Genomic DNA, 22,542 nt, shown 5'->3' with positions numbered 1-22,542 from the left:
GCCATCAGAACACCTTGTTACCGACGTAGCGACGGAAATTCACATTGGCAAAACGATACGAATCACGTTCACACATCACACGGAAAGACTTCATTTTGGAATTTTCAGAATTGGTTGATTAAAGTAGGTTTGCGGGACCACTTTAGGGGAATAAGAACGTTGGTATATGAAGTTTTTCTATCTTTTGAGGTTGACCGGTCAATAAGCGATTTATTAACACGTTTCCTTGACTATTCGTTGTTCGGGCATTCGTGTCATCCCGTGCTGTCCGAATACCATCGTATTGGTACTCTCTAAGCGGCAAACCCCCCAAGTATAAATAAGTGCGTGGCACCCAGGTCATAAATCCGTAATGAAGACAAGGTACCCGACTGCTGCGTTTATTTCAAGGATACGTTATTTCCTCATCCACAGTAAAAGCGGCGCTGAGTGTGATGTGTCAGAGAAGGTGCGCTGGTGTCGGACCTTAAAGGTAAAATGGCAACCCTCACCTTGTCAGGTGAGGCGGAGTTGAAAACATGTGGGCCGGCTCACTCTGGAGGTTGTCACCTCTGACGACCTTTCTCATGGGGATGGTCCTTTTCAGGTGGACCTCATGAGGTCGCCAACCTTTGGTCACGACAGTCACGCAGCGTCCGCTGTCAGTGCGCTCGATGATGCGTGGCGTATAAAATCGGGCTACTTCTCAATTAGCTAGTGCTGCCGTACTGTCCAGTTGTGCAATGTTGTTTTTATGGCGTGGCGTAGTGTACGTTCGCGGACGTATGGCTCGCTTGACGATCGGGGAAGGAACATGCCCGTGGGGGGAAAATGGTCAGTTTGCGAGAGAACGGATAAATAGAGAAACCGAATGGTTTCTTCAGTCAATCAACTGAGCAGAAACGAAATTTGCGGCCCCCTCTTGTTTTCCCATTCTTGCAACAACGTGCCCGGAACTTGCCCACTAGGTAGCGCCGTTGTTCTAAAAAGCTGTGCGTATGCGGCCGCCGATAGACCTGCGTGTGACAAGGAGTTTCAGTCCTGTGGTCGAGGTCGATCAGTGCGCTGCCATGCATATTTTGGTCCGGTATTTAAAGGAAGTGGCTGCCGGAATCAGGCTTGGAGGCTCTCCTTTCTGTCGCCTGCTGTCTAGTCCTTATAATTCCGATACTCCCCTTATTTTGAGGAAGACGCATCAATTCAACGGCCCTGAACCCCTTTAAAACGAGCCAGCTATATAACGGCCCCACGTTTCTTCTCTTTTTCGTTCACGAGGGATCGCTAACTTGAACACCCGCGTGGACCGCGTCAGCTACGCAGTAGGACGCTTGCTCTTGCACGATTGTTCAATTTTCCTTTCCATCCAGGCCAAAACACTACTCGCTGTACGTTAAAAATGAACAAAATCCCCTTGAGACGTTTAAATAAACTGAACTCGAAATGTTGTAAACAATGGTGCCCCCAACAAAGCTTCTGAGTAGAGAGGAAAAAAAAACAAGACTGGTCATATAGTTTCCAGGCGCACTCGATTGACACTCCTCACACCTTCGACAGGGAGCAGCTCTGTGTATTTAGTTAGTTGCCCTTTCAGTTCATCTCAGGTGGTCCTCCGCAAGGTCACTTAAATTCTTATTGAAATGCAGGGATAGCCGTTGGAGGAGGGAGAGGGGACAACAGGAATCATTCGGAAGTAGACTACATGTACTGCAAGGTGCTCGGGAGTCTCTCGTGGCGCCACGCTAGAGTTCGAAGCATCGCTTAACCTAACTTGGCTCTGCCGTGTCACGTGGCATTCTGGGAGCCGGCATCGCATCCAAAACCAACAGCAAGAAAATAACCGCTCAATTAGCCTGGTAAAAAAAAAATAAAGTATCGCTACAGGCGTCTTCAGCATCGCGAAGAGCACCATAGGAGGTTGCATACCACCGACCATACCGGGCCATTCCTCCGTGCACAACTAACTTCCTCGCCAGCGAGATAGGCAAATAATGGAGAATGATATTTCGAGTTTCGGCGAAGCGTTCGGGAGTCTGCGTTCTGGTTGGTACGCGGAGCCGAGGAGAGAGTGACGCCCTCGCTTTCTGCCTGCTCGTAGCAGCCGCGCGCGCCGTGCTGCTCAGCAGACGGAGCGGGGTGAAAGGAAAGGCGCCTTATGGGCCCAGGCGGCCGCGTCGGTGATTAATACTTTGCTCCATAGCCCGTGGTGCGTAACCCTCTTGTCTGGAACAGCGCGGAGTGCGCGCAATCGCTGCTCTGTACGTTTTTGTTTTTGTTTTTTTTTTTCCTTCCCACGCGTTGTGCGCGTTTTCCCGGCGCGGCGACGCATTTTCCCTGCTTGTGTCTGCCCGCAGCCGCGCCCTCGATGCCGCTCTCATTAGCCGCATGTACTACGAACAGCAGAGTCTGAGCTGCAAAGCACCTTGCTCCCATTCTTGTCGTTTTCTTGCGGCGTTTCTCTCGCGGCTAACTGGCCCACGCACTGGGTCGCGCTTTTGGCTCAAGCGTGGCCTCCGCGCCGCGCAGCGAAAAGGCGAGCGATTCGCCCGTTTCACTGCGCCCCCACGTTGTCGGTTTACACATTTCTAGAGTCAGCTGCACGCATCAGGTGCACCTAATCCTTTACCGATGCATCACTGCTGCCTGGTTACTCGAAAGCAGCTAATACTTTCGCATTTTAATTGATTTTGTCGTTGCATGAAAAGTAGCGTTATTTGTATTAGCCCGTGTTGTTCATGACGCGCGATAGGACAACGGCAATCGTAACTGACTAAAACAATCAAAGCAACCTGGGACATTGACTTCATTGCTCGAACAGAGAAGAAAAAAATTCACGCATTTCCACGAAGTGAATCATGACGATTGGGCAAAGCACTGGGGATCGTTCTCACATTACATCACACGTGACAGTGCTTACTGTTGCTAAAACGATTCCCAATCCAATCCAATACAATACAATACAATACAATACAATACAATACAATACAATACAATACAATACAATTTAATCCAATCCAAATCCAATTCAATATAATCCAATCCAACCCAGTCCAATCCTCCTCGCGCATGCGCAGCACGGCTCTCCAGGAACTCCCTCTCTCTCTCTCTCTCTCTCTCTATATATATATATATATATATATATATACATATATATATATATATATATATATATATATATATATATATATATATATATATATATATATATATATATATATATATATATATATATATATATATATATATATATATATATATATATATATATATATATATATATATATATATATATCTGTCTCTCTCTGTCTCTAACCTTTTGTGAACCTTTTGTTCACAGATGTTTCTATTTACACGGTGCTGTGCCGTGAGCACGGACGCCGAACGCCAGACAAGCCTCGCCCTTAAGGTGGTTCGCCACTAAAAATCATCCACCCCTCCGTCAAACGACGACGATGGTTGAAGGCAAAGCTTTCTCGTGACGGACTATTTGGCTGTCCAAACCGCTAGTCCACTAGTTTTGAATAGTTGGGAATAGAAGATTACGTTTAGCTCGGAGAAATGGTGTGTTAGCCTCCCAGCAGCGTTTTATAATGCCTGTATTCCGTTATCAACGGGTCGGTACTCCGTGTTGTCTCGCGCGTCCCGAATCAACAGTTTCGCGCTGCAAATTCATGCATCAGCACTCAAGGCGATGGAGCGCTGTTTCCCAGGGATTTGGCAGCGCAGCGGGAAAGCAGGGGCAACTCTCCTCCCCATGCGGCTCTGGGCGCGCGAATCACGGCGCCTGGGAGTTCATTTGTGTGCGCTGCAGCTCGGAATGTGCAGTCTGCAAAACTGTCACGCTTGCATATGCTTCAGGCGCTGCGAGCCGAACGTTGTGGGTCTGGGACAAAGGTCCCCGAGCTATCTTACACACTAACCAGAGGTAGTCCGGGTACAGAGTAAATGGCTTCTCCGCTATAGGGCACTTCGTATTCGGAGTATTATTTTCTGGGCCAGACGAGAGTATTTCTTAAACTCCCTGCACAGAACGGAGTATTTATGCTGCCCATTACACCGCTGAAAAGGAGAGTTTCTGGAAATTTAGCGGGATATTTCGTGTTATGCAGTACTCCGCAGAGGCAGAGAGGTTTTCCAGCCTTTAGCGAAACATTTCATGCCGTTGAGAACACCGCTGAAACAGGACATGATTGTAAACACCCGGAGGAGCATTTCATTAAACCTAAAGCCACGCCGCGGTGAAGAATGTTTTCGAGCGTGTAGTGAAGTGTTTTGCGTTTTTAAGAACCCCGCTCAGCAGGATACTATCGAGCCTGCAAAGTACAAAACCGATATTTATTTCATCTTCCCAGTCGCTGCACGTCAACTTCACACTACAACATGATGTTTGAGTGAGTTCTAAATAAATAGCTTCACACTCAAACATATCAGTAGAGAGGTCACTTAATTTTGAAGCTTAATCAGGCTGATGTGTTCCAATGGGCAGAAAAAGGATGTGTGAAACACCTGTATCTCTCGTTCTAACCTATACTAAAACAAATTTTGCAGCGTTTTCCCGTCATGGTGAATACATCAAGCTGGAGTTTCTTTAAACTGATTAGAATATAAACGCGTGGAAGTGTGCTTTCAAACCGCAATTTATAACGCGATAGCGTTATTAGGCTAATTTTTCGATTCTTCCATGCCCGCCATCCGTCTGTTATCAGCCGTGCTCATCAAGCGTCCGCGGATGTACGTCACCGGTGTTAACTGGAAACTACAACTGAGGAGGCCAGATACGAGGCCTCGTCGAAATGGAGAGCACAGACCGGTGGAAATCAGATAGCAGAAAGGAGTAGAATGATACTACGGCCGAGACGCGATTTGAGTGACGCCGCGCATGCGCAGCGACGTTCGTTCTACGCCGCGTCAGTAGTTGCGTGCTCGGCCGACATGGTCGCCTGCCTTTCCCCGCAACTTACGCAAATCGCCTCTCCACCCAAACTGATGCTGGCGCCTACATTGCGTGATCTACTTAGGAAAGAGGGCGAAAGAATAATGCCGGGCCGTCAAAAGCCAAGGGAAGCCTAGATTATGACTGAAACTAAATAAAATAGGTCGCAATAGGAAATAAAACCGTGTATATGCGTTTAAATACATTAATTAAAAATACATTTCACGAATTTTTTGCGACCCGTGCCCGCGATACGGGATTTCAACCGGCGGCACGGCTGCGAAGTGAAGTTCGTTCGAAGTGCAATGGGTAGTCGCAAACTCGCCAGGCAGGGTCGCCCGCCGTGCCCCCAGCCTACGCCATCGACAAAACGCCTCTACGACGGAAACGGATGCCGGGCGCACATTGTGTCACCTAGCTCAGAGGCAGGGCAAATGATTAAAGGCGGGCTCTGAGAAACCAAGGAAAGCCTATATTATATACAAAAAAGATCTAAAATGTGTCCCAAGGAGAAATAAAACAGGGTCGTCCTGCTTTATATAAAATCGTCGCCCTCTCACAGCAGCAGGCTCTGTCCGAGCGACAATTAATGGCTGCACGAGAAGATTTTAAAAACCTCAAAAATAAGAAAGCTTGTAATACCAGAAATCAGTTACGTAACAACCCTCGGCATGGGCCAATATGCAGAGAAGCGGCAGAGGCGATCTCACGATTGCCAAAATACCAAAAATCTGAATATTTGGCTGACATTGTAAAATGCCTATGCAGGGGAAGAGCACTAATGAAAGCAGAAACGACAAAACTAATTCGGACACTAATCATGAGAAGGTTATCGTACGGCCTTCCTGTACCAAGATACTTGCCCACATTGAATAAAACCTAATAAATGCCATCATTAGGGCAGCACATAAGGAAGCCCTAAACGTCCAAATTTTCAAGACACTGCAAAGTTCCTTAAATTCTGCTTATAGTAATTTTGAAGAACTGACGAGAGACCAGTATCCCAGCACAAAGAGAGCGCATGAGAAAAACAAAATTGGGACCGCCCATACTATGAAATATCGGCCCATTTCAACAGAAAAAGCGGCCGGGTGCCATAATGGATATGTCACGGATCCGGCGACCCTCCATAAAACTTTCCCCCAACCGAAAAACATACATCCAAACCCACACAAGGACAGCCAACAACCCGATATCATATTCATGATAGGAAAGTTCCAGAACTATGAAACAGAGTAGACGCCGACACCAAGAATCCGGAAAGTACGAAGGCGACAATTGTGGTTGACTATCATGATAATCGCTGTGATTTCATCAGCCTCCTACACACAGGAACGGAAAAAGGGAAAATCGGAGACATCCTCTCGGTGATCCAGTGATTGGAACTCCCGAATAGATGTTTGAATGCGACTAGATGTTCTGAAAAGGCCATTGGTGTCATGTTTTCCGGCAGAGTACCTAAACGCTTGAAAAATATTGTGCAATCAACCATGATGAGAGTTCACATCACATTAACAGTCGGACACAAGGTATCGGGAAGGGAACGACACAGCCGACAAAGATCCACGCGAACTCGCATACCCTACTCCCTGCTGATCCCGACAACGACACCACCTCCGCTAAAACTATGCAGAACGTCTAGCATTCTACGAATAGGAACAGTAGGAACAGCATCCTTCCCCGTGCCACACGGGGATCTCAAGGCCGACGAATCGCAAACTCTGGGCAGGATACAAGCCACCACATCATCATCATCATCACCAGCCTATCTACTCCCACTGCAGGGCAAAGGCCTCTCCCATTATTCTCCAACTACCCCGGTCCTGTGCTAACTGCGAGCAATTATTCCCCGCAAACTTCTTGATCTCATCTGCCCATCCAACTTTCTGCCACCGCCTGCAACGCTTGCCTTCTCTAGGGATCCACTCTGTTACCTTGCCTTCACATTACATGCCCTGCCCACGTCCATTTCTTCCTTCTTAATTTCTACTAATATGTCTTTAACACGCGTTTGTTCCCTGGCCCACTCCGCTCTCTTCTTGTCCCTTAATGTTACACATATCATCTTCCGCTACATTGCCCGCTGAGTCGTTCTCAATTGACGTTGAACCCTCTTAGTGAGCCTCCAAGTGTCTGCCCCGTAGGTGAGTACCGGTGAGATGAAGCTGTCATACACTTTCTTCCTCAGGGGCAATGGTAGGCTGTCATTCATTATCTGAGAATGTCTGCTGTATGCACTCCACCCGATTCTTATCCTTCTAATTATCTCTGCCTCATGGTTGGGATCCGGAGTCACAACTTGGCACCACTTCCACTGCCTCGCGACCTATCTCAAACCGCTGTGCTGTCCCAAGGTTATTGATCATTACTTTGGTTTTTTGCATATTAATTTTCAGGCCCACAGTTCTACTCTGTTTCTCCAGTGCGGAAAGCATGCTTTGCAATTCGTCCCCCGAGTTACTTAGCAACACTTTCTTCCTCAGCATGCAAGCAAATCTGAGGTTACTGAGGTATTCTCCATTAAACCTTACTCCCACCTGTTCCCAATCCAACGTCCTGAATACTTATACCAACACATATGTCGAAAAATCGTGGTGGGCGAAGATGTTTACCAGGAAGCGTCCGACATTAACTTAAAACTGTGCTAAATACGAGAAAGCATCCAGTCTATTCTACGCAGCCAGGTCATATCCATGGATATGCTCAGGGGTGCACAGCTCGAACGTTACATACTCCACTTACCACGGCACATGACAGGCTGCCCTGACCAGTTTGTCACCCCAAGATCATCGTGAGCAGAATCTGCAGCCTTGTATTTCCGGTTCGGCCCCCTTTGTAGTCTACCAACTCTTTACTCCCTTTTTCCAAACTATTACTAAATATTACTACACAAAAGTCTTTCTCTATCACTCTCTAGGCGTCTTATAAAAGAACCAAAACGTTCACTCAGGCTTAGACGTTAGAGAATAAACTCTTTCAAATGCTGACCCTGTCGCCTTCTCGCTCAAACTGTCCAATACCCCGCAGCCGCAACTTTTTACGCCCCACATCCTGAGCCACACAAGCGTAGATGGCCTCCACCTTTCCTGTGCCGCTGTAATTAAAAACCGTTGCGGCCAAACTAGCTCTCTTCACTGAAATTGAGCGCTGGGAAAGCATGGATGGTAAATGCAGCAACTCCATTTTAGAATTCTCCCTGGATGGCCAAGTAATACTATCGCGTCATACATCTTCAGACCTAAACGCTGATGTCATCTGCAACTTCTTGCTCACAGAAGGAAGCGCTATATATATGAGGAACAAGAAACTTCCTGTCTTACGCCGAGAGCGTGTAGCATGAAGGCGTCCAAGTTTGCCAGGGAAGGTTTTTGCCTCGTTCGGGTAAAATCGAAGCCGGAAAGTGCGTGACCAGAGGGTATCCGCACCATCGTCTACGAGCGAAAATTTCCTGAAAACGCTGTCCGCCGAGCACGATGCGTGGCGGCTGAGCGCTGCGTCGACGGAGCTGAGCAAATCGAGCCGCTCATCCCGGCGACGTTACCGGGAACCGGAGACGTGGCATCTCTATCGCTGTTTCTCTTTCATCAGCGCGATGCCGAGCCTTGTTTCAGGATGAGGACACGCAGGACGGAAAAGAAGTGAGTCGCTCCCCGGCGTGACCGGGAGCGCGACGCACGGGTCGGTCCTTCAGAGGCTCTAAACTAAAGTGCTTTCCCTAGTGCCTGCACAGCCGTACGCTTTTCGCCGAAAGCAGGTCAGCAAAGCGACAAACTTGGCCACGAGGTAAAAAAAAATATTGAGGAAGAAGGCCGACGCGTAGCCGGCTTAAGAGAAGGAGAATCGTTCAACGGCTGCGGGCGACTTTAAAGAGGGAGAACGCGGCTTCAGCGACGCCGGGCGTCGCTCGAGTAGTAATAAATGTCCCGCCGCTGATATGTGTGTGGCGGAGCAGACGCGGTGAGCGCTGGGAACGACCTGCAACGTGATCGGTCGGCTGAAGCGAGAGTGTGCCGTGACTGCACGCGTCGTTGGGTATGCTCCGTGCTGCGTGCGTGCTCCGAAGTCTGCTTCCGTGGTTAGCGGAAGGCGCTCATTTCCGCGCAGCGCCATTTTCTTTACACGTTATGGTTACGAATCACACGAAATGCTGAAGCGCTCGTGCGGACGCAACAAGAAACCCGTTTGTCCGGCTGCAGCACTTGAAACGTCTTGCCGCAGCACGCGAAAACGCCACTAGTGCTCAAAAGGTCCCCGGACTGTATATTTTCACCCAAGTAGTGAGGAACACTGAATGGACTCGATATGTAGCGCTCCTAGGAGAAGAAAATAGTGCTTGGAAAGTTCTCCGCGCAATGCATTTGTGAATAGTAGTACTGCCGACTTTAAAGAAGCTCGCTGCATAGAAGGGCGGCATTTCACCGACCGTTCCTAGTTCCGAGTTTCTGAAATTTTACGCCATTATCCTAATTCGCATGCCGGCTGGCGCCATTTTTTTGCCGCTTTGGCCAAAATCTCGTTTACCGCCGTAGCGCTGCTGCGGCCGGCGGCCCACATCGAGCGAAACTGTTTCTACGCCGACCGGCGTCGTGCGGTTCGCCTGTTACCCGCATTGTGCTTCCGATTGCGCGCGAGAAATATCTGCCAGCTAATCTTGATCGCTTGTCTCGTATTCTTCGCTTTCACTCTGCTGTTCACCACGGCGTGTGCGCAAAGAGCCCAACCACAGCCGAGCGCCGTCGCCGCTTGGAAGGAAGGAACAGTACAGGGACTGGGATTTCTCTCCGGACTGACGCGGATTTCTTGCTTGATTGAGTCCGCCACCTCGCTCTCGTGGGTGGCCGCATATCCCTCGTGCACCAATAACGGGAAATGAGTGTGCCCTTACCTTTGCGGATTGATTGTATCGCGTTCTAACGGGCTCTCCGTTCGATTGGCGCCGCTTAGCTCCTGCTTAATCGATGCTGCGCACACATTTCGCCTCGGGAGACACTGTTCAGGCAAACGGTAACGCTGATGGCGGCGCCACAGGTGCGTGCACACGGTGTAGTTAGTTACACTCGGATGTGCTGTGCTCGCTATTGTGTACGCGTGCTTTCTTTCATTTGTGGCTTCAGGATGATTGTGCGGCGCACGGGCTTCGTTTTGTCAACCAGCGTTTGGTCTCTGCCAAGGGGCGTGGAGTGGGACGACAGGCGGGCGTGCGTTTCGTAAGAGCTCTTAATGCCTCTCTGTGCCTTTGCTTATGTTTTAATGTTTTCGCTATTCTCGTAGGCTCACTGGCTATCGCGCGGATATTTTCACGCGATAGCGTTATTAAGCTCCTTGTTCGATTTTTCCAGGCCTGCTAGCCGTCCACTATCAGCCGTGCTAGTCAAGCGCCCGCGGAAGTAAGTACGTCACCGCTTTTGACTGGAAACTACAACTGAGGCGGCCAGAGGCCTCGCCGGCAGCAGGAGCGCAGAGCGCTGAAAATACGATTATGGAAAGGGGAGAATGATACCACGGCTGAGACACGATTTTAGTGACGCTGCGCATGCGCAGTGACGTTCGTTGTACGCCGGGATAGTATGTTGCGTGCTCGGCAGTGTCCACAACTTATGCAAACGCCTGCCCGACCGAAATTGTCGCTGGCGCGTGCATTGCGTCATTTACCTAGGAAAGAGGGTGAAAGAATAATGCCGGGCTGTCAAAAGCCACTTAAAGCCTGGATTATGACAGAAATAAAGAAGAATGGGTCGCAATAGGAAATACAACCGTGCATATGACATCTAAATGCACGAATTAAAAAAAAAAAAGCATTTTTCGAATTTTTCGTGACCCTGTCGCCACCGCAAGCTGTGCCTGGCAAACAATAAATGACGTCAGGGTGCCAATTTCAAACACCGCAAAGCTGCGTCAGCATGTCAGTCTGGGCACAAACGTTTAAGAATCCCCGCTTTCGTCCTACAGGAAAGCACCGGAACCGATCTCACCATTGGCAAGAGACCGGAGACCAATATTTGACCATTTGGCCCACATTGTAAAACGCGAAAACAGGGGAAGAGCAGGAATGAAGGAAGACACGACAAAATTAATGCAGGCACTGATCACGAGCCGGACATCTGAACGATGGGGTACCAGAAACTTAGATGCACTGAAGAAAGCCAAATAAATACCATCATCAGCACAGCGTACAGGGCAGACTTAAACCTCCCAATCTTTACGGTCCTCGGAAAGGTTCTTCAATTGTGTCTGGTACCACAATCTAAGAATCCAGAGAGGCCACTCTCCTAGCATCAAAGAGTGTCTCGGAAACACAAAATCTAGACCAGTAATCTTATGGAATGTAGCCACGCCTCCACATAAAACAAGACTGGAGGCCATGACGGATATGTCGCCGCTCCGGTAGTTCTTCCTAAAGACTGTTGCCTGGTCAAAATAGCTGGTCAAAATTCATCGGGAGCCCTCCACTACGCGGCACCTGTAGCCTGTGTAACGTCTCCGCGTTAAAATTTATAATGAATGAAGCAATGACATCTTGAACAGTAAATGCTCCTCCTGTATCAACCCATGAAAGGCTGTCTGAATATCTTGTCAACTCAAGATGAGCGTCAGCTGCATTTGAGCCGTGGAATTTGGGTTCCATCCTTCGGGTCTACCATCTCTTCACCCCCTTTGCTCAAACGTTCAATATATATCCCTAAACAAACATCTCTCTCTCTCTCTCTCTCTCTCTCTCTCTCTCTCTCTCTCTCTGTGCGTGCGTGCGTACGCGTGCGTGTGTGTGCGTGTGTGTGTGCGTGTGTGTGTGCGTGCGTGTGTGTGTGTGTGCGTGTGTGTGTGTGCGTGCGTGAGCATCCGCGTGTGCATATGTGTATGTGTGTGCGTGTTGTAATAAAGCCATAACTCTCTGCCGGGCGAGGACGCCAGAAAATGACATTTTGAACACTGACACTGTCGTCTTCCTATCCTATCACAACCTATCACGCCCACAGCTTAAACCACACAAGCGTAGATGACCTCAGCATTTCCTTTGCGGCCGGGATAAAAAATCGTTACGACTAGTCGAGCTTTCGACACTGAACTTCAGTGCTTTGAAACGATAGGCAGTAAAGGTCCCAACTCTGTTCTAAAACACTCCATCGACGCCGAAGTAACGCTGTCGCGAAATACACCTTAAAAGTAAACGTAGATGTCCTGTGCAACTTTTGCCCCTCTGATTACTGCAAACTCTATCGAATGTTTTTTTTTTTTCCTTTTTGGGCTAACATCTGCTATAAATGGAAATTTCTTTTTGTCTCTGACCCAATCCCCTCCCGCAAAAGGCAAAGTATTTCGTCGTGCACTGCGCGAGAAACGCCTCTCCTCGCCTTAACGCGCGCTTTGCTGCGGTCCTCTGTGCGTCTACATTCTGATCGCGATCGTCCCGTTCACAGAATGCTCCCTTTGTCGGATGACGGCACCCTGGAATGCGTTCGTTTCTTTCCAAGTTCCCACTAGGCCCAATATGTGCCACTATCGTCGGTCTGTGCTCGGCCAAGGATTCTATGGCGGAGTGTCGCACACACACGGCGATCATGATCGCGCATGTGTCGCCTGACACCAGCGGAACAGGGGAACCCGTGTAAACGTCGCCACTAGTTCTTTTTGCCATCCGAGGACCCTGTGCCCAGCTACCGGTCTGACGGATTGGCGCCTAAATTCTCACATCGGCACGCTCGGTTGTTTGTCCGTTTTCAAGCTGCCCGAAAGTTGTTGCTGATCGAGGGAAAAGGGAGGCACAGTGCTAACAGATGGGAACGGCGTGCGCCGGCTACTCTGCCTTTGCATGCGTATCCTATTTTATCTGCACATTGGCCCCGTTCTGTGCTGTCTGTTTCTCACTAGCTTCCTAAGTTTTCTGCCGCCCATTCCAGGACTCTCGTTCCTGGCGAACCTTCTCGGTGGGCGCACTTATCGGATGGGGCGATAATGCGCGCCGCGTGCACCTGCGCACAGTGCGGTCGGCCCCAGAGCCGGCGCTTCGCCCCCCCCCCCCCCCCTCCCCCCCTTCACGCCGAGTGGCGCACGTGGGCACAACGCGCGTTTCCGGGAAGACTGTGACCAGTGGTGTGGAAAAGGCGAGATTATTGTATGCGGAACCCCGCTCACGGAAGGACACGCACTATACGTGCCCCCCATTCGGCGCCAGGAAGAGAGCGAACAAAAAATGCTGCAGCGAAGAGAGAACAGCGCTGTGGGAGCCTTTCTCGCCTCTTCCATTCGAATATCGGTCCCCTCTTGTCTTATTTCTTGGGCGAATGAGCCGAGGTGCGATTTGTCTTTGATAAGGCCAGGATATGCAGCCAGACTGGGTGACCGTGGTTGGGCTTTTAAAGCTCAAGTGCTTGAAACCGAGTAGATTCATGCCGAAAGTGAGCGAAAACACATCCTGTCTCAGCGAGAGAAAAAGTTCCATGTCGCAAGCGTTGAAGCCCTTAAAAAAAGGTTCTTTTCCGACGGTGAGGGAAACGTGAGTACCGATCTAGACACTGAACTGCTTGTGGGGGTAAATTCGTACCGGAGAGGCGCAAAAGAAGAGAAACAAATGGCTTTAGGGCAACGTTCAGCGTTCAGAGCCGACGATGCATGCATGTGTTGGTTCGAAGCACATCATGCCTTTGCCTCGCTTTCAAGCCAGGAGCAGAGCATGCGTTGCCCTCAGCAGCATTGCGTGACAAGCGCTGGCCAGAGTGGACTTAGAGGTCCATCTGGTGAGTCATCGGCACAACGTTCTTTTTAGAAAGAGAACTGGGCGACATTAGTTAATGACTGATTGAATAATGACTCAGTTAATTCGCACTAAGCGCTGAACACGCTTTCTAGTTGCTGCTAACGTCGCTGTCGCTGCGTTCTTGCATATACGTTTTTTTTATTTTAAATCTACCGTGGGAGAGCTGTTTTGTGAATTCTTTCTTTGTCGCTATTTTGTACACGTTGTATGAGCTTTTATACTGGGAGTGTAGAGAGAACTCTGATTCCCTTGTATGGAGGTCTGCGTTTTTGTCTTTTTGTTCAGAGTAAAGGAGTAGCCGTTGCTTCTAACATCCATGAACATACTGTTGAAGTAAAAACGGAGACACCGACCAAAAGAAACTGTTAAAAACTATAAAAAAACTTAAACAAAAAACAGCAAAAAGACGTTTCGGCTTCGCTACGGAAGCCCTGTTCACAATGGTCACAATAGTGACCAGGAAACTTACGTCCGGCTCACTCGGGACCCGACCTTGAAAGTACAGAGGGACTTACAAGCACTCCTTGCCGACGTGATTCGCTTCGTGCCTCCCGAGCGCCAGTCGCTGGACTGTACGCTTCTATGTGTTAATAGCGCTGCACCGGCACTCTGTGGCTTACCGAAGGTTCACAAGCCTGATGTCCTCGTGCGTCCAATCGTTGAATACACCCGGTCCCCTCTCTACAATTTGTATGGATACCTGCGCAAAATTCTGTCTCCACTTGTCGGAATGTGAGAATCCACTCGTCGGAATGTGAGGATCCACGAATGTGAGAAAAAAAGCCCATTGTGAACAAGGCTTCCGTGGCGAAGCCGCAGCGTCTTGTTTGTTGTTTTTTAAAGTTTTTAAGTTTCTTATTTTTACTCCGTTTTTACGTCAACATTCTCCCGTCCAGACGGGCTTCCGTCAAACCCTCGACTTCATGAACACACTGTGTGCGTGTATGCTAGAAATTCAAATAACTGCAAGGTCTCGGAAGCTTCGAAGCGAATGCGCCGACCATTGGGAGTAAAGCGGCCGACGGGACGAAAAGGCGAGTTTGAGCGAGACCATGGCGTAGCGCCCAGGGGATGTGTCGCTCGCTGTGCAGCGCACGCTGTCGCAGCCTGCTATATTAACCGCGGCAGTGTTGAACGCCGTCCGATTGAACGACGAGGAGAAGAAAAGAGAAAAAAAGTAGGCCCCAAAATTGTGGCGCAATAAAAAGGAATTCAAGGCAGTGCTGGCCTTCCTAAAAATCCCGGGCCATCTCCACTAACGTGAAACCTGGGAAGGGGCGAAGCATGCAGTGTATAAGTGTATTCTTGGGGCCTTGGCGTTTTTGCCAGTGGAGATGAGACCGTTGGGGAGTAGAGGTATACAGCTTTGCTATAAAGGTATCCCGTCTTTGAAGCATGGAGCTATCTAGCGCGAGGCGTAAACGGGTGTCTCGGTGCTTTTTTAGCGCTCGTTACGTTCTAGCGCGAGGCGTAAACGAGTTTCCCGGTGTTTTCGTACCGTGACTACATGAGACGACGATTACCACAACTACGACGACAGCAGACGCCAACAGCCCCAGCACCTAAGGTGCTTCGCCCCTAAAAGAGAAACCTCCGAGACTCACTGGTGCGCCCTGGCGCCTGAGTTTGCAGCGCCGTTTTGGGGCTCGTGAATATACATGGCCTCGACGTGGGAACGTCCTGCCGGGCTCTGTCATTTATGCCCCTGCTGGTTTGTCCAATGTAAACTTTTCCACATGATAATGTGATGCTATAAATGACAGAGCCTTAGAACACGCCGCATCACTCAAGACAACGCCGTCGGGCCAGCTTCCATTTTATTTCCGCGATTGTACATGCACCGCACGCATCGACGAAATCGACATTACCGGACGGAAACACAGCCGCCTGGCACGAGAAATTATTGAGGCACTTGCTACCGACAAGAAGGGCGACACGTGCGTAAGCACCGCTTCCGTCCCATTAACCGACGAAGGAAAGGACGTGCTCCGAGTGTATCCAGTGGACTGATTGTGCCAAATTTTCACCGAATTGGGCAATGTTTCTCTGTATATATGTGTGTTTTTCTTCAGTAAGCTTCAGTTGTTAGTCAGCATTGTGTCCGTGTTTCTCTCGACCGTCCTTCGTTTCCGTACGTTCCAGCTGAAGGTTTCCCGGTGATCATGAACCAACTCGCCCAATCCCAAGAAATGCTACATAATGCATCTATACGGGGATTGTGATGCGACCAGAGGCGAACCTCGCATTCCCGACTTCTATTCTAGTCTTCAAAAGCCCGCATGGGTTACGTGACGTTTGATTTCAGTGCGTCACTGTACGGCGTTTACCTACTTTGGCACTTAGTTTATGCCCCTTTTTACTCATCTTCCCAATTTCTCCTTGGCTGTTCGAGGGGTAACTGTTTGATTCTATGGTTAGCCGTGGTCTGGAGCTGCCGAAGGGTGCGGGGAAGTCTTCATTTTTGCTTGGTGTAGACCAACACGCAGGCATTAGCAGCCGTCGAAGTGGGAATACTGTTGCGTCTGCCACCGATAAACCGAGCAAGGAACCGCAGGAAGAAACCTTAAGAATCGAAAACAGTGACGAAAAGCACACTGGGGTGACGTAATATTGTGACGCAAAGCCGAAATAATAGCAAGGAACTAGAATTAAAGAAGTCCTTACGCTCAATAACAGAAAATTTATAACAGGCTTTTAGCCATTACTTTAGTATTAGAACATAGAACAGCCCCACGCCACAATTCTATACGTCATTTTCTTCATCTATGTATAATTCAGCATACATCTGGGATGCGTTAGGCCGACATCACCGCCAAATAACAAAAAGCGATTAAAATGAGGATAAATTTCTCGCACAAGAACCCTTCTCAACTGATCCTAGAAAGAAATAAAGGTGCTTAGGCATTTTTTTAGGCTACGGTTCCGATATGTAGCACCTATAGGTCACGTGGAGCTGGAGTAAAAAAATATTAACTGCAGTGCTGTTTAGGCCAAGCTTTGTCCGTCCGTAGCAGCAAAAAACCTCGAAGCCTCAAGAAAAAATGCGGTTAGCGAGGTGTCGGGAATCGGACCTGGGACCTTCACTCCTTGATACCGGCAACTTAACCAGTGGGCCACTCCGAAGGCCCGAGGGGCACGGGGTTAGCCGCGGCGGGGAACAATCACTTGCGCAGCCAATCGGAAAGAAGGAAACAAAAACACCTCCCGTGGTCGGTATTGAACCTGGGTCCCTCGCGTTGTGAAACTGGCGTCTGTCCCATTGAGCTATCGTGGCATTGCGGGCGCATAGCATTTCCTTTAGATTCGTAGCGCGGGCGTTGGCTTTGGACTTGGCCGCCGGTTCCATCGCGTGCATGCTGACGCGGTCCACTTTGGCAGAGATGTGAAAGCCTGAGGACGAAACAATCCGGGCCTGTCAGTCATTGAGAACTTTCAGCGGCAAGTTCAGAAATAAATATGCGCTGCAACAGCTTGGTCTCCGACGAAGGGAGATGGGCCGAAAGCTCTGCTGTTTCTCCAGCGTTGCTCCAGTAGTGCAAGCGGCGCTAATTGTTTTCGAGAGAAAAATGCCAAAGTAATCTCTTCGCTACCACCGGCCACAGGCATGGTTTAGTGGGTGATACATGCACATTTGCGCAACGAGCTGCACGCAACAGTGAAAAAATTACGGTTGCCTTCCTACGAGTGGATCGCGCGAACACATAAACTAGAGTTTTAATACTGCTGATCTCTCAGGCATGAAGGCTGAAGGAGGCGGATTAGACAAGAGCGATTCACTGGCCGCTGTTTCTTGGAGAGATTCCCCCGCATATATTGCAAACTGAACACTGACATTGTGCCATGGCACTATTACGCTGTCCAATGAGCAATGTGGGCGCGAGCACACGGTGGAAAAGACATGAACGCGGCTTCTCTGTAGTTGCTGCTCCTCTGCGCGATATGGGCCGCTCTGCAGCGTCGACCGATGAGGTGCGGTGCACGAACGCCACTCGTGCTCCTCGCCGGACTTTCCTTGGCTCTCATCGAACAGCGCCGCCGACTGTCGCAACATTGGGAGCGGACACGAGAAACAACTGGCTCGGCCGCATACTCGCACTCGTGCGAGGCTGACGGACAGGCGCTGGACGGTAAGCGGCCTGGGAACTACGTTTCCCGTCGGTGCGCGTCACCCTCACTGAGGGCCTTTCTTTCATTTGCCGCCGGTGGATGCGGACACACGGGGACGCGTTGTGTTGTCTCGGAGCCGCGGAAGATGCTCGCCCTGTGCCGCAGTTGTTCCCGGCGCGTCGGCTCCCCGCGCGCGCGAATCTTGCTCCAGCATCATCACCACGTTTGAAGGGAGGAAAAACAACACACGCGCACCGATCTACCTATCGGACAGATCGAATCTCTCTGGGGCTCTTTTTTTCTCTCCGCCCGCGTTTGGTCGCCTTCCTTCCCTGGACGGCCAGCGTCGCCGCTTGCAAAACTCGGCGCAGCCTCTCTACTGGACCAAGAGAACCAGGATCCTTGCTCGCGAGGCAGCGCTCTCGTGCAGCCCGCCCAACAGTTTTGGTTGTTCCCCTTCGCGTGAATTGAGATGCGCCGCTCGTCGCCGCTGGCGGCCAACTTGTGATCGTCGCCTTGAGCTTGGCATGCACAGCGCGCTGTATCTAAACGACACCTGTCAGAGCAGAACTCCTGCTCTTGGTCGTGGAAGTTCTGTCACGGAAGGCGTTAGATGACTGACTGCTGGTCCCCGGAGAGCGGCGGCTGCTCAATACTAAGGCATCTGCCGTGTCTCTGGCAAGCCTAAAGCAAGTCAGATCGCAGGGATATAGTCTTGCCCCGTGGCTGTCGATGTCTTATGGGTGGTTATTTTGGAAACACGGAGTAAAAGCGTACTCGTTTGCGGTACCACATCAAACCGAAAAAAGAGCCAATAAGAAAGAATATCTGCGGCCAAGTAAAATCAAATATCAGGCAAAAATGCAGCTGTGGGTGAGCTCGAGGAACGCGCGAGAGGTCATCGAATGGGGTAAACTTTATTAACATGGTTCAGCACGTTAGATAAAAAAATTCCCGTTTAGATTATATTATACCTACACGCATACTTCAGAACAGCGCAAAAAATCCATTCAAAAGAACACACAAATGACGAAACGCAAAATCGTACGTTCGGGACATAAAAAAAGGCACCGAGGCGCTCGTGTCGTCGGCATGAGGTCAGGTACTGAAACGGAAAAAAAATCTTGTATCGTTTTTACGAACTACTGATACAGTGGACAGTGCAACAGTTGATGCTACTGTATTTTGTATTTGATTTGACTGTAGTACCGTTAGTTAACAGCGAACGTTGTTTCGTAGCCAAAAATGTTTCAGGATGCGGAGACTCTCGAGGCTCCACTTACGGAAAACACGCGAGCGAACAACTTTTGTGCGCCCACTTGTCATAAGAAATCCTGCCGGTGTAGAGCTTCGCTGATGCATTGGACAGCCCGTTCAACTAAGTGCGTGCCTACGTAGACAAAGCTCCGTTCGCAGAGAACTATGTCGCCCGTGTGCAGCCCACTGCGTGCACGACTTTTGAAGATGTGGGAAGTTCAGCGGGGGCTTTCTCGATCCACCAAGGAGGAGGCGCTGCCAAAATGAATGCAAAGCCCCGCTTCACGCTTGCAGCCCACGACACGCCTACTTAGCCTACCCGGCAAGCCGAAGGAAGTGAGAAAAGAAATTAATGCGACAAAGCGCCTCACTTCTGGTGAGAAATGATAAGTGTGCAACATCCGTGAGCCTTCTCTCACTCTGATGGAAATAAAATTGCGCTAAAAGGGCAGGGCAAACAGAAGAAGACACACCACACAGCGTCAGACACACTAGCCCGTGAGATTGCTTTGATGTTCTCCCACCCGTCGGGATTTCCTAGTGGGCCATGATTATGTCGCAGCATCAGAAAGTTCTCCCTGCCGCTTTTCAGTTGGAAGGGGGCGGAGGGGGGGGGGGGGGGCGCTCATGCAAGACGGATCAATCTAAATCATGCATTCAAAGCTTTATGCGAATGACAAACACATCGTACCGTTCAATGACCATTTCAAAGTACCTATACTCCTGTGTTCGCATGACAGCATAACGCCGGCTGTTTTGAGCGGTTCCTACTCCTCACTTCAATGGCTCGTACTTCTGCCCGTATATTCGGATTGTCCAGTTCAACATCCAACAAGAATAGTAGTGTCGTCGTTGGCCCCAGAGTGGGAGAATTGCGGAAGAGACACGTTCGGTGGTACTAACCCGAGGTGCCCAGCTCGCCAAATCGTCGGAGCGTCACAGAGCAAAAGAATGCCGCGCGATCAAGAAAGAGCGCTGCTACACTGCTCAGAAAGCGCCCATTCTTCATGTCCCTCTCATCATCGCGCATACTTAAGGAGAACAGTAGTGGCTGGATCAGTTTCACACGCCTGCTGTGGCGTGCTACGACGGAACGCTGCTTCCTTTACCTCCAGTTGGAACGGCGCCGTCAGAGCCACGCGGCCAATTTTATTTCTACGTTGTTTTGCACACGCGAGCATCTACAGAAAGATTTGCGGCCACAAGTGATACATATATTAGGGCAAGAAATATATATCGCCCCGCTTTATACATAATAATTTGGTACCGTTATTTGAACACGCTAGGTACTACCAATAAATAAAACAAGCTTTGGGGGCTTCTTTGTTGTTTAAATTGATCGTACCTGACGCAGGACAGACTGGGTAAGGCCGAGCCCTAAAAATGGAGCATCGGCCCGAAAATGGTGCCCTGTGGCTAGCTCTAAATACTACCCGCTATCGCTCTTACACACGACAAATTTCCTTGATTTCCGTGTTTGCGCTTTCGCGACAATGCACCTAAATGGTTTCCAAAGGTGCGAACGAGGCACAACATAATCTGACTGAAAACTTTTGGCACGGTTGCGGACTCAGTGGAAAGCTGCACGTTTTTCATTGCGTAGTACTTTTGCGGATAAGCACTTTTTTTTTTCTTTACTGTGCATCGAAGTCGCGTTGTATCCCAACAGATTCACGGCTGTTATGAACATTTACTACCGTAGCCACTCGATACGAACTTGGAGCGAATACCTGCCCACAATATCAGAATAAATTATACAACCCTAATCGCACTGAAAATTGTGTCACCGGTACTCGCGTCACTCGGACTGCGTTCGGAGACTCCTGCCGTTTAGAGCGGACTTAAAGAGCAGCAGCAGATGCTCTGGGCCGATTGCCGAGGGCGGTAACTTCCCAGCGAGGAAAGGCGCATGCAGAGGAACTTTAAATGCGCAACACGTTTAATATGTCGCTTTTTAGAATAATGGGAACCAAATAGCCCCACCTCACGATGCCCTCATTTGGGTGGAGAGTACCCGAGGTACTTACCTCTTAAAACATGCAGTTTAATTTTTGTCTAGTGGATCGCCAATCGTCGTTATGTTTATGTGACATTTATTGTGACATCCCATCGAGCTTTATGTAGCTTAATTGAGAAATGTCAGGCGAGTGCTTTACAGTTACTGAAATGTGGTGGTAGTTGGATGGTAATGGCGGTTCTATTTGGTCGAGGCCCTCAGTCATCATAATTCTGTACGGCATTGTGTCATATAGCGAAATCCTGAAGTGCACTAAGACGTGAAGCGGAGGGAGAGTGCGGACGTCTTATAGGCTTCACAACACGATGGGAAAGTATTGTGCACAGAGGGCAGGGCATTCGCGCGTTATTTTTATGGTTTTGGAGCAAAGCAGGCCCACTCTTTTACTTTGTCCCGTTGCGAATAGACGAAAAAAAATATACTAGGACAATCCAACGGCGTCACAAAAACTTCTCATTAATGATTAAATAACGAGCTTATCCAAAACCGCCACTAGAACCATTAAAACAAATATGTAGCAGCCATTTCATGGAATTACAAGGACATTTTGGTCCAATATTGGCCTACTGCTTGCCAATATTGGTCCAATAGCGGTCCTGTATTCTCGTGCTGGATAAAACATTTTATACGGACACAGTATTCAAACCAACACAATCTTGGTCCTTTGCGTCGATTGTTTATTTTAAACTTATCACCTGTCTAGAGTTGAGTAGCAGGAGTGTCGGCTGGGCATAATTTCGAAATGAAAGTGAGAGAGGTTTAAAACGAAAGTATAGAGCAGACTGCAAACGAGCGAAATCGGAAAATGAATGAAACGCGTCCTGCGAAGAGAGGCAGTTGTCAAGGTGCTTGCTCTCACCCTGGATTCCGTCGACGTTCTGGTAGGAGTAGCGGTTAGCCGAGGCCACGAACGTGTAGGGCGACTCGTGCGCGGGTTTGGGCGCCGTGTAGACGTGGCGGGGCAGCATAGAGTCGCAAGACTCCGCGGGGCCGCCCTGCGGGAAGGCCTGCGCGCTCCACTGGGACAGGAGCGTCACCAGGAGGAGGGCCACAGGCCCGCAGGCCAGTGCCGTGCAGACTCCACCAGCGCGGTTCTTCATGGCGGCCGTCGAAGCAGCGGGGGGCGACAGCGAGAAATCCAAGCGGCGACGGCGTTTCAGTCCGGCTGCGGTGAGAGGCAGCTCCTGGTCGTGATGCCGGTTCGTTTCTGCACTGCAGGGGCGGCTGTCCTGGAGCCGAGTGACGGAAGAGAGGAGACGGCCACTCTCTCTTGGGCGCTCTCCCTCTCTCTTCGCTCCACCCTCTTCCGTCACCACTGGTTTCCCTTTTCCCTCGCTCTGCCGGACCTGCTACCCTCTGGAAACGGCGCGCGGCGGTGGTCACCTCGGCCGCGCTGGGCACACGCCCTTGCGAAGTCGTCGCGGGCTGCCGGCGATGCCCCGGGCCGTCGCATTTCAGAACCAGTTCAGTTCTCTCGTGCTCTTTTTTGTGTGCTCGTGT

At 49.8% G+C, this 22,542-nt stretch overlaps 1 protein-coding gene across 1 annotated transcript in view; it reads right to left on the bottom strand.

Annotated features, from left to right (window-relative positions):
• Positions 1–22,310, bottom strand: part of LOC144180502 (ferric-chelate reductase 1-like) — a 65,103-nt gene extending 42,793 nt beyond the window's left edge. Inside the window, exon 1 of the mRNA XM_077708837.1 lies at positions 21,902–22,310. Coding sequence (XP_077564963.1) covers positions 21,902–22,142 — 241 coding nt within the window. The 5' untranslated portion in view covers positions 22,143–22,310. The remainder of the gene's footprint in view (positions 1–21,901) is intronic.
• Positions 22,311–22,542: the final 232 nt, after the last annotated feature.

Source organism: Haemaphysalis longicornis, unplaced genomic scaffold (genome assembly GCF_048455015.1).
Source record: "Haemaphysalis longicornis isolate Haplotype H1 unplaced genomic scaffold, Haemaphysalis longicornis Haplotype H1 scaffold_1, whole genome shotgun sequence".
In the NCBI taxonomy this organism is placed as follows: Eukaryota; Metazoa; Arthropoda; class Arachnida; order Ixodida; family Ixodidae; genus Haemaphysalis; species Haemaphysalis longicornis.
Note: the sequence above shows the minus strand (reverse complement) of the source record. Positions and strands in the feature narration are given on the sequence as shown.